This window comes from Lactuca sativa, chromosome 5 (assembly GCF_002870075.4).
Source record: "Lactuca sativa cultivar Salinas chromosome 5, Lsat_Salinas_v11, whole genome shotgun sequence".
Classification (NCBI taxonomy): domain Eukaryota; kingdom Viridiplantae; phylum Streptophyta; class Magnoliopsida; order Asterales; family Asteraceae; genus Lactuca; species Lactuca sativa.
Genome location: NC_056627.2, coordinates 107,829,721 through 107,842,974, shown reverse-complemented (window position 1 = coordinate 107,842,974; position 13,254 = coordinate 107,829,721). Strand labels below are relative to the sequence as shown.

The 13,254-nt window shown below is 36.7% G+C and overlaps 1 protein-coding gene across 4 annotated transcripts; it reads left to right on the top strand.

Annotated features, from left to right (window-relative positions):
* Nucleotides 1–347: 347 nt before the first annotated feature.
* On the top strand, nt 348–4,675 carry LOC111911755 (BTB/POZ domain-containing protein DOT3). Of its 4 annotated transcripts, none has more exons than XM_023907503.3 (7): nt 348–584; nt 662–731; nt 1,816–2,717; nt 2,794–3,052; nt 3,147–3,275; nt 3,367–3,765; nt 4,388–4,675. In XM_023907503.3, the coding sequence occupies exons 1-6, from the start codon at nt 448–450 to the stop codon at nt 3,760–3,762; spliced, it is 1,893 nt and encodes a 630-aa protein (XP_023763271.1). In that variant the 5' UTR covers nt 348–447; the 3' UTR covers nt 3,763–3,765; nt 4,388–4,675. The 4 variants fall into 4 exon arrangements, with proteins under 4 accessions (XP_023763271.1, XP_023763270.1, XP_023763269.1 ...); XM_023907502.3 differs by having other exon boundaries at nt 4,196–4,675; XM_023907501.3 differs by having other exon boundaries at nt 4,125–4,675.
* The last annotated feature ends 8,579 nt before the right edge of the window (nt 4,676–13,254 follow it).

Genomic DNA, 13,254 nt, shown 5'->3' with positions numbered 1-13,254 from the left:
TGGGCATGCTAAGGTTTTCCTATGTCCTTGACAATTTCTTGCTGGTTTTCTCTCCTCGACAAAGGCTTCGAGAAGGTGATGGTTGAGGTGGCTTTTGGCACCCCTCGGCACCACTGCCTTGGCTCTTGCTTATTAAAAGAGTATGAAAGCCACAAAGTGATAGTGGTGTGCTATGGATACACGTTGTTAGCATGTGACTTGTGGTGGCCTAATGCCCAGACATTCTGTTTGTGGCATTCACTTGTTGCATTCTCATAATTAAGACCGTCCAACCAACTCCTTCAACACCACAAACTTCTTCTCCAACATTAATAATTATAAGTCCCACATAGCGTACACATGATATTAAATAAAAAAAAGGAAAAAAAGAATGAAAATTTCAAGTCTTACAAAACCCTGGATCAATACAAGTCCTATAAAACCCAACCATACGAAGATACAATCCCCATGCACAGTTCTGTTTTAATGGCTCATCCACATTGCCCTGAGATCGATGACGCTGCCCCAATGCAACACCATAACTTGGTGGTTCCTTTAACGCTAACTTCTATAGCAGAAAGCTTCGAGAAAAAAGGCCATTCATGGTAACAAACTCATCATATTAATATATTGTTTTCAATTTTTTTTTTCTTTTACATGAGTTTTTTTCTCGCGTGCGCAGGTTTGCCGTATCTCAACTTCCATCAGATTTAACCGTAAAAGTTGATGACATCACATTTTACGTTCACAAGGTAAGCAAAAATAAACACATGCAAGTATATTATAGAGCAAGATCTAACTCATTTCCATATATATATTGGACAAAATCTTTAATTATCCTGCACAATGTTTTTACTGTCCGTAGATGTGAAATTAATACATTCTTAAAACTCGTTGTTTTATCATCTTTGAGTGTTGGAGACGCACAGTATTTGTAGGCCACAAGTTGACTTTGGTTGGAGGAAGAGATGCCAGAATTTTACTGCAATCTTACTAGTCTTTAATAGCTTCGATCTAATCAATTAACTAATTGACAGTAAAACAAAGAAGACTAGTCTTTAATAGCTTCGATCTAATCAATTAACTAATTGACATTTACCTAATGAAACGCAAAAGGCTCAAAACTAAATGCCGTTATGTACATCGTCACATAGTTGGTCGTAACTTTATGTAGGAAAATCCAAAAAATTCATCGCAAGGTTCATTGGAAAGGTGACTTTCACACTCTCCAGCCAAATCAACCTATAGTAAACATCAAATTACGGAAAGAGACTCTAATGACTTAAAATTAGATGCTTTCATGTACAACCAGAGTCATAACTTGATGTAGGGAATTTTAAATGATTCAACCCAAGGCTCAATGAAAAGTCGACTTCAATATCTTAAAGTATTCATAATAGTGAGTTCAATGAGAAAGTTCAATGAGGTGGCAAGTCTATATGTCATTAATAGATGAAACTCTACCATTATAAGATATTACATTCAATCGATTTGGAGTTCAATGGCTATTGAATTCATCAATGAGAAAAATGAAAATTTTTAATTCTTAAATATTACTATAAATTACATTTTGTAATATTTTATTGAACTTTATAGAGTTCAATGCATTATAGAAAAAAAAAACGATAGAGTTGTATGGATTGTAAAAAAGATGATGTGACAATAGAGTTCAATGCATTATCGATGACCTTATTTTATTAGGAAAACCAGTAAAATGGTTACCGTTAAACTTCGATCCAAATGCTACATTAATATATTGTGGACCGTTTTGAGACCGAGTCACATTTAATTCTCAACTCGAGATAATAGTTACCACACTCTGTGATGTATATTCAGTATCCGCTGCTTTCAAGATGCGCTTATGTAGGACAGATTGATCTACAACCTTCAATATCAAACAAGGATTACGAGCTGAAGTTACAAAACTTTCCAGGTGGAGCAGAAACGTTTGAAATCGTCATGAAATTTTGCTACGGTCTTCCAGTATCTTTAAACCCCAGAAACGCAGCTCCATTAAGATGTGCAGCGGAATTCCTAGACATGACTGAGGAATTAGAAGACGGAAACCTTATCTCTAAAACCGAATCTTTCCTCACTTTGGTAGTGTTTTCTTCATGGAAGGACTCAATTACTGTCCTAAAGTCGTGTGAAAATCTCTCTCCATGGGCTGAAAATCTCCAGATTGTACGAAGATGTTGTGATTCAATCGCTTGGGCTGCTGAAGGAAACTTTACGACAATAGAAACTGCCAGTGAACAAAGCCGGTGGTTAAATGATGTTGCCACTCTCCGTATTGATATTTTTTTGAAGATTATAACATCAATGACGCTGAAAGGACTTAGACCTGATCTCCTAGGTTCATGCATCACGATATATGCCGAAAAATGGTTAATAGGAACCGATCATGGAGACATTGAACCATCGAAAAGATATACCAACGGAAAAAATGAGCGGCAATGGAGTATTCTGCCGGGTCGGAGTCCTGAATTGGAATTGGGACAGTATCCAGAGCAACGAAGGATCATAGAGAGCCTGGTGAGCATATTACCACATAAGAAAGACGCAATTTCTTGCAAGTTTTTGTTGTGGATGTTGAAAATGGCTATGGTTTATTCAGTGTCACCGGCTTTTGTTTCCGAGCTTGAGAAAAGAATCGGAATGGTTCTGGAAAATGCTAGTGTGTACGATCTTCTGATACCTGGATATACGACAGCAGGAGAACAAGGAAAGCAAGTAATGTGAGCTTTCAAACCTTCTTTTCTTTCCTTCGTTAATTTATCATATATTACTTTCTTTGATCAAATTTGTGTACAGATTGACCGCAGAGCAGACTTTATACAACGTCGATGCTGTGCGAAGGATTTTGGAATATTACTTGATGCATGGACAGCAGCAGCAAACACAAAGTCATCACAAAGCAAGTATTAGTAAACTGTTGGATAATTACCTTGCGGAAATAGCAGGAGACCCAAACCTTTCTGCCACCAAGTTTCAGGTGATTGCTGAATCATTACCAGATAATGCTCGACTTTGTGACGATGGACTCTACCGAGCAATTGATATATATCTGAAGGTATACACCATATGTTAATTATTGGTTCGCTTTTATCCTTTTTCTCAAAATGGAACTTGCTTCATGAACTGTTATTTATTTTGTAAACATGCAGGCACATCCTTCGCTCTCTGAACATGACAGAAGAAGATTATGCAGGGCGATGGAATGTCAAAAGCTTTCAATCGATGCATGCACACATGCTGCACGAAATGATCGACTGCCTGTAAGAACAGTTATGCAGGTAACTATAAATGCATTGTAGAATGTAGAATTCGATTGCAATGTTTAAATTATCTGTATGTATGTAAACTCTAAAAGAAAAACCAAATCAGGTATTGCTTGCGGAGCAATTAAAGCTGAGGGAAGAAATGCACAAGAAGCAGTTAGCAGGAAACGTTGATTCTTCACAGCAGGAAGATAACTGTGCATCTCCAAAAGAAGAAATTAAAATGCTCAAATTAGAACAGGAAAAGATGATGGATTTAATTAAAGAACTTCAAACGGACTACACAAATTTACAACAAGATTGTGAAAAGATGAGAAATAAGCAGAATGCTTTGTCGGGTTGGATTTTAGGATGGCATAAGATCAAAAGATCTACATTGTTTCAAGGGAGATTCGATACAAATGAAAATAGGGATGAAAAAGTGAAAGATAGAGAGGGAAAAGAAAAAGAAAAAAGAATCAGTTCTATGCTTAGATTAAAAAGAAGGCAATCCATGTCCTGAATGGTAAATCAATAACTCTACCCAAACTTTATCTGTCTATGTAATCCGTAGAGCCCGTGGCTCTATTTGCTTCTTTTTATCATCTTTTTTTTTTTTTTATAAAAATGGTATTTTCCAAAACCTTTTGCCCAAATAAATTTCTCTCATAGCCCGACAAAGGGTGGGTTCTTTAATCGATTTTTTTCCTCATGTTATATAATATATATGCGAAGATCAATTTTACCCCTTTAACTTTCAAAGTCATAATCGATTATTTATCCCAAATATAGGTTCACATTATTTGATTTTGCACACAACCTTCACCAGGTTATATATATTCGATTATCCCACATGTTTTAATGAAGTATGTTTTTTGTTTTTAGATTGTGATACCAAGTTTTCTTTATGGAAATATATATATATATATGATGAGGTTATTACTGGCTTGTACTAGATGCTTTTGTAACCAAGAGACAAGCAAATGTTCAAAAAAGAAGATGGATATTTGGAATTATATAATCCATGAGATTTCATTGTAGACTGAGCTCTTATGGAGTTTCTGACCATTGTCCTTTTAGTTGATGTATTTATTATGGACATTGCTTCGTATGATCCATAACTTTTGAAAGATACTCTGTGTTTTTAGAGGATTTGGGTTTAGGAAGTGGTGGGATCTCGAGATCATGTCACTCATTCGTGAAAGAAAATCAACCTGAAAGTCGTTCGAATTTTTCAAGCATTTAAATCAATATTGTATGGTATTTTTGTACATTTGATACCATAATATATTTTAGAGCATTTGATGCCATAAAGTATTTTGATGTATTTTACTAGAAGGAGGGATATAGAGACAGGCATTTCCTTCATAAATATGCCACTAATGGGTAATAGAAGCATATTAACACATAAATAAACAGTTGGAAAAATCTGCATAGCTAGTTGTTCACGACAAAATTAGCGAGAGACATTTTTATGTTAGCTACTTGTTTTTCAATAAGGTTAGGAAACAAGTAATTTATGATGTAATTCCTTCGACAATTTGATGATGTCAACATAATTTCGATGTTAAATTTGTATTTCAGTCATAAATTTTCTCGCTGATCGTTCTTCATAATATAATTAGTTGGGTCCATATGTGTCAAATATGTTGCTATTATGTAACAAACATTAGATATATAATTGAAGTTTTATATTCAAAATCCATAAATCTCAATTATTATATATTCAATGAGCAAAACATTAATAGTCAACTACAAACACTAAAGATTCATATTCAATTTCAAATTACTAAAATCAAATCATGAAAGTCTAAATTATCAAAGTCTTAGCAATTTCTACTCTTTCGCCTCAATCAAAGTTCCTCTTTCATTTTTAAAAATTTGGCCTCAAGCTCCTCCTTCATCTCTTCATGAATACGGTTAACGATAACCAACAAATATGGAAACAAAACTATTAACCAATGTGGCCCATGCTTCGTATGTTTTAGGATTTTCAACAAATTTAAATGTGATTGCTTCAAATAGGTGCACAACAAATAACGCCATAATTGTACATTTACATGTTCAAAAGATAACAATATTAAGGGAAAACAAACAATTTATTTTTCATTCCAATGGAATGAATCATTCCATTCCTTCCAGTGATTTCATCATACACCAAACACTACCGAAGTAAATGCAACATAAGATGTCATTTAACTACAAAAAAAAAAAAAAAAAAAAAAAGATTGGAGTAAACCTCCTCTGTTGGCAATTGAAACTCATCAGGTTGTAATTTTGATTTTAAGTTGTATTCCACTAATTGTATTACGAATAAAATTACATGTAGCAAGGATTAAACAGTCCTTCGACAGAAAGAACCTGCACTACAATGGTTGGACTCAAATAAGAGCTACACAATAGGGCTAAATCAAACATTTTAAACTATTTAATAATTATGGCATGCAACTTAACGCATTAGTCTAATATTCAGGTAACATTGATATAGGTTTCACAAAGCACAAAGCAAGCAGTATTCGAGCAAAAAAAATCCCAATAGGCGAATAGGCATTATAAGGCTCGGGTAGTTCTAACATGCAATTCCTGAGGATCCTTAGCCTACACACTATCATGCATCTCTAACAGCTCATATATCACACAAAATGCATCTCCTTTAAGCAGGTACTCTAGCATACGACCCTGAGTAGATAGTTAGCCTAACTTATAGCATGCACTTCACACTATAACACATATAATAGCAACTCAAAAATAGCATATAAATCAAGTATGGATATTTTGGGAAATCACTTTCTAAGCTCCGGCTGACTGTACACATCGCATCTTCGTTTTTTCTCTTCAAATGAATATTTTCCAAAAAGGCTTAGTAAAACTCTCAGTTCCATAGTTTGAGTTTGGAATCCCATAAGTGTTCATCCAAATCCCTCAAAACAAGGCTCTTATACTAACTTGTGGCATCCTAAAATTTCAGATTAAATTTTTCATTTTTATAACATCCATTTTAATAAAATGTGACAACCCGAAATTTTCATTCTGAACAAACCATATCAAGCCAATAGAAGTAGAGCAGTTATAGTGAAAACTCAAATTTCGAGTATAAGTTTGGCAGTTTTCAGGATTGTACATCTAAGGAGATTAGGAGAGTGGATGCACTAGGTTTTTGTGTAACACTGTAATTCCAATACTCTAGGACATTAGAATTCATTCCGAGAATAGAAATATTTTCTGCCAAAAATCTCAGGACTATAAATAGAATTCTGAACCAAAATGGTTCATTAGTTGAATTCCAATTAGAGAAAAGTCAAATTCCCTCTCACGGATCTTTGGGTTTTTATCCCAAATCGTAAGTACACTTCCCTAGTTGTGTTTTAATGCTTGTTTTATGCTTATTAACATAGATTGTATGTCAAATACATGAGATCCGGGAGTTTACCGCCCAAGAACGTTCTTGGGGAGTAAACTCCAAAATCAAGCTTAAAGGCCACCTAGTCCCATTTCCTTGTTAGGCAACTAGTTAAGGATAATATGTATGTACATTTGAGACAAGAAATCAACCAAGAAACACCCAAGTTAGGAGTTCACGGCCCAAGAATAGCTTAGGCCGTAAACTCCCATGTAAGTTGCTCAAATGGTGCTTTTAAGGCACCTAAGGCTTGGACACTATTTTAGACTAATACCCTAAAGTGTTTAGTACCTAGAAAACATAAGGAAAACACAAGTGTTGAAGAGTTTATGGCCAAGAGTGGTTCTTGGGCCGTAAACTCCTATAAAGGGGTCAAAGGACACCCTAACACCTTCCTTGAGCCAAGAAACAATTTGGGCTTGTACCTAAATAAGTTATGGACTAGTCAAAACATTTAGAACCCCATGAGTGAGGGAGTTTACGGCCCAAAAGGTTCTAGGGCCGTAAACTCCATAAAAATGGTGCCAAATGTGCCATAAACTCTTCTAAAGACAAGTACCAAAGCCTAGTTAAGTTCCTAGAAATGTTTAAGACTTGAAAACATCATAAGAACCCTCCTAATGGAGTTTACGGCCGTAAACTCCAAGGGAAAGTGGTCTCTGGGCCGTAAACTCCCCAAAGGAGTCAATATGGTACCCCAAACACTTGTATAAGCCTTGAAACAATTCCCACTAGAGTTGTAGTAATTCTAAGCTCCATTTAGTGCCTTGGTTGAGAGTTTACGGCCAGGAGCTTACTCCCCTGGGCCGTAAACTCCAATGATTATGGTCATTAGACCTTAAACTCACATTAGGGGCATTGCACTCCTTTGTTGCAACCCATTAGCCTCCTAGCACTTGACCAAAAGTGTTTTCCTCGCGTTTAAATGTTTATACTTGTATAATTAGTGATTTAATCTCTAATTATTTATATAAATATGTCTTCATATGTAATTAGGATCATTGTGTGTGTCTAAGTCTTCACTTGACACCAAGCACTTGTCCGATCCATCCGTACGATAACAGTTCGTTCAATTCCAGTCACTTACTGCAGGTGAGTTCATACCCCTTAACTAATGTTTTAAACTACTTTTAAATGTTTTATGGGGGGATACAAGTAGAATCATGCTAGTTATTATATCAATCACATGCGATTAATAAATAGAATTACGCTAGTTATTATATCAATCACATGTGATTAATATACAGCATTCAAAAGATTTGGCTACTCATTAGCCGTTTTACCAAACGGTTTCCTTCAAATGATTTTTATAAACATTTTATATGTTTTAAACTACTTATTACACTGTACATCTGACTCTGTACATTACCTTTCAAACTTATTTACAACTGTGTTTCAAACAAATGTTTCCTTATACTCAAAACTGTTTTATCATACTTATGCCTTCAAATTGTTTTGTAGATTGACATCAAGTCGATCTTTTCTTAAAATAATATTTATGTTACAAATGTCTTACAAATCTTAGTTATGCTTTTATATTATTATAAATTGCATGCCTCTATATGTATAGTTATATAAGAAATCTTTAAAAGACTTAGGAAGGCTATCCACCCTATTTCCTTTTCGCGCTTGAGATGTGGTCTGGTGGGATATCGGGTACTCGTCCGAAGGTCGTTTAAATATTAGTTATATATCATATGTACATATATAGTCATAAAAGGTCCTTCCAGCTCATCTCATGCCCTTGGGTAGCAAGGGTATACATCCATGATCATACATACCAGATAGCTTACTAGTAAACTACCATGCGGGTAGTTTAGGAAGATACTAGAACCATTACTAGAACGCGATATCATACAATGAGTCAGTTCATTCATGAGTCAATACTTTCTAGAACATTACTGTACATTACATATACAACTATACTAGGACGAGAACATATACAACTATACTAGAACACTTACATTACTATACTTGCTAGGTAGAGAGCACGTACATTACAGCTAGAACAGTTCATTACATTACATATACAAGAATACGTTAATTAGTGTGATTTAAATCGGAGCATGACTTAAATGACATGGCCCGAGTTGTAGCCAGAGTCTCTTGAAGGGAGAGCGTGAGTTTGCGTATAGGTTTTATAATGGATTGACTATCCTACACCTTGCTGCTAGCTACAGCGGGACCTACAGTTCTGCGGGTGCCAAACGTCATACATAAATTTCGACCATTCTTATGTCGATGAAACCAGTCTATAGTATGAGTTTGTGTATAGATCTATACTGGATTGACTATCCTACACCTTACTGCTAGCCATAGTGGGATCTGCAGATCTGCGGGTGCCAAACGTCATTTCGTTATTACGACCATTCATTATGTCGTTGTTACTAGTCGATAGTATGGTGCAATTTATCACATAATGCCTTAGCCTAAAATCCAGTTTAAGGTAGTTAGTACGGTAGTAGTCCTTTTAGAGCTACATTTTAGTACTACATTAATTTTCCCATTACATATTTTTAGTGATAACCTCACTTAAACATTAATATACAAACTATATTTTTGGATAATGATAGTTATACTTTGGAAAATACATACTCTTACAAGAGACACACATTCAGAACGGTTAGGTCTTGGTAGAAGACACCTTCATGTACTAGAAGGAATCATAGGGATTCTAGGGTTTTTCAAACACTTACAGTTCATATACACTTTCAAATACTTACAATACATATACTTACAAATCCTTACATAAAAATTAAGACACTAAATACTTATGATCTCACCAGCTTCAAAGCTGATACTCGCTTTCAAAATTACTTGTATCCTCAGGTCATCATAGACAGGTACCGATGCAAGAAGAAAGGAAGATGGAGCTTGTTCAAGACTTATCTTTCATTTTGATTTATGCTTTAGTGTTTATCAAAATTTGACAGAACATATTTGTATAATAATTATATTATTAATGCAATGGATGATGTTGTTGCTTGTTTACTACTTTACATTGTTGTTGATATTATACATGACGTCCTCCGCCCCAGAACGTTTCCGCCGTTCTTGGTTTTGGAGTGTGACAGATTGGTATCAGAGCATTGTTTATAGTGAATTAAGTATATCAACCCATAAAAGATATACTAACTATAAATACATAAGGGGTTAAAAATACTCTGACCAAAAGTTTATACTTTAAATAGTAAAATATTTAAGTAAGTATACGTGCTGCATTCATACTAAAATCAGTGTCACTAGGACAGTACAAAAGAATTACGATTGTTGGACAACACAAGTGGGCTTAGAGACATATGGTCAAAACTGGGAAGATATAGTCTGATCACCTATATTATCCGAGGGTTGACTAGCATGTGCCTAAGTTTAATTGTGTGGTTGCAACAATGCTAAAAACTTACCAACCCTACCACAATGAGAACAATAGAACATAACATTAAAATTAAAATACTATAGGAGTATTTGTTGTTACTATAAGTACTTATACTTGAGAATTAAAACGGGATCTTCATTAATAAGTTGATAGTTGCTAAGTGGATACACTAAAGCCACATGTAATTAGGATGTTATAGACTTAGAATTTGTGGAAATTTTGCCTTACCCCTATTCTGTGTGAATTTGGAGCTAAGGTTACTTATTCGAAGGTCTATCCTGTTTAGATTACACATAGCTGGTATGCACTTCACAAATAGCGATGTAACTAATGAAGGTTTTCTAAATAATTATCTAGATAGTTCGTCTAATAATTATTCTCATACCCTAAATTCTCGCATAGAAAACATAGTTGGACTCCATCCCCTCGGCAACCAGTATCTTCCGAATGAAGTCATAGCTGGTTGGTTTGGAGAAGAACCAGAGAATGATCATCCTATCCCCTTGAATGATCACCATGATGAAGACCTTTCGTACAATGCTAACTCTGAAACAAAGGTTGAGAACCTACCCCAAGCAGCTTCCTTTCCAATTCCTAACCCTCGTCCGGCTTTTCATGGCCCGACCCTGAGTGAGTGGAATGCTTGGAAACATGGAGCCAAGGACAAGATCAGTCTATGCCATTTGATGGCGACCGAAGCTTTTACGACTTGAGCAATGGGGGCTCAGCAGATAGAGTCTTGCCAATCTTGGTCCGCAGAATGGCCTGAAATGAGATTCAAGGCAGGATAGCCCTACATCAGATTACAGAGGTAGTCGCCTATGCTAGAATGCATACCCTCCACACCATTCATCTAGAATATGCTCACGAGAGATCAGAGAGAAACCATGAAACCCTGCTGCAAGCACTGGCTGAATCACGAGCCGAAGTCATAGGGCTCCGAGTACGCTAGATGGTGTGCGAAAGACACCTACTTGACATGGAACGTCAATTGGCTGAACTAAGAGTTCACCAGAGGGATGACCGTCGCCAGTAGTAGACGCTTTACTTTATTTCCTTATAAAGAGGAATCGTATTTTTTCTGTCTATGCCTGATGTGGCATTTTCTATGAAATTATCTTGTACCGTAAGTACTTTAGTTAGGTCTTTATGCTGTCAGGAACTGTCTTCTGTGGATATGATGTAAGACCTTTACAAGGTCATTTTCCTGAACCTTTACATCGTGAATATCAAAGATATTGACAGCCGGCTAACTTTTGTGTCATTCTTCATTCAAGTACTCTTATCATACTTTCATTTGGAGTCTATCTGAAACATGCTTTAGTCAAGTCATTTGGACTATAGTAATTTAGCTCCGGGGACATTTCCAAGTCTCTTTCAATGGTTGGATCTTGTTATTCACCAACCCACGATACCTCAGCTCGAACGACAAACGTTTTGAGACCATTCTACGAACATACTTCCATTCCGTACTAGGACTGCATCATAGGGATGTAGGTCAAACCTTCGCGAACATACTTTCATTCATTACTAGGACTGCATCATAGGGATGTAGGTCAAACTTTCGAGATCATACTCTTACTCTTTTCAAGAACAATCTAAGTACATCAGGGTCAACCATAACCGCTCACAAAACCCTTATCTTTCGTGTTACAGAATCATGTCGTCATCTGGAAGCAACTAGTCGAACAGGGAAACCTTCGCTTTTCCTATGGACGCTGCTACCTTTCAAACAGCAGTTACAGCTGCTGTGGTGGCTGTCGTAACCGCAGTCCTTGCGCACCGTAGCGCTATCAGCACAGTCAATACTACTGATGGGAATGAAGTTTCCAATCGCGATATCCATCCAGGAAGTCGCCAAACAGTAACAGTCATAGGCTCGCAAAGCCAAAAAGCAGAGAACAAGAAATGAAAGCGTCAAGCGCGGAAGGAACACAAGAGATCCCAAAAGCTGGCTATACAATAGCAGCAAGTGGAAAGCCCTGCCGTTCCCGTACCGCGCAGGCCATACGAGGGAAAACTCCCGAAGTGTGATAGGTGTAGTTTCCATCATCATGGGGCTTGCCATGAGATGCAGTGTTGCAACTGCCTAAACATAGGGCACCATGCTCGTAACTGTGGAGCACCGACGCGACCCATCAATCAAGTCCCTTTCCTCGGGACTAACCCTGCACACAAGATTAGTTATAGCGCCGAACGATTTAAGAAGCAATTTTCAAAGTGGAGTAACGAGGAAAGCACTCGTATCCACATATCTTTGGCTAAACACTGAAATCCCGTCACCAAAGTTAGTACTAGCCAGTCATGCCACCAATGTGGTGAGATAGGGCACTTCAAGAAAGATTGCCCAATATCAAAGAACTCGGGTGCTGATGGGAAGATTCTCAGGATCACAGCTGCAGGAGAGCCTACTCCGGAACCCACGTTAATGTAATTTAGGCGTTTCGTTGTAACAGACTTATAAACTATCTAGAACTAGTGCAACTAGAGTCTTACCTTTTGCGAGACCCTGTCTGTATAGGAATTCTCGTGCTGCGTATACTTGTCTTTTGTAGTATATCTTATTTGCAGCAATAGTCCAGTGGTAAATCTAAAGTACTGTAACTCTGTTCATGGTTGCACGGTTGTGTTTTGTCTGTAAATGTCTTATGTTCAAATCTAATGTCTTTAAATTTCAGTATGATTCCGACATTATCATACGACTCGATTAAATTTGATCCTCACGAAAACAGCTTTTTACGTACATCTCTTTCTTCTAGATCACTTTTCCAGCGAAGCCGTCATATCAGAACACCGAAGTACTCATGTCAGGAGTACCACTTAGTTATTTTCTTTCCGAAGAAATCCCCGAAGTACCACTCGAGCAGTACGTCAAGTTTAATCCAAGGATTCATGCGAATGATCTATCACTGAGGAATGGTATACATAAGAGTGATATATAATCAAGCTTCTACAGGTTTAGAATTGATGATTCCACTTTAACTTCTTTTTCCCCGATGGGATGTGAGCTTAAGGAAGAATCAGTTATTCGACTACCTTTTCAATCTTAATTATATATGACTCGTATACACGAAATAGTGATTGTGAACCATGTATGAATTCTAATATGAACTTCAGGACGGAGAAATGCTTAAGCCTACGAGTAATCACATCGTCATGTGAACAAACTTAGAACCCAGTACGACTCCGGTAAACAGATCACCCTATAGTTTCAACACCCACGGAGATACAAGAACAGT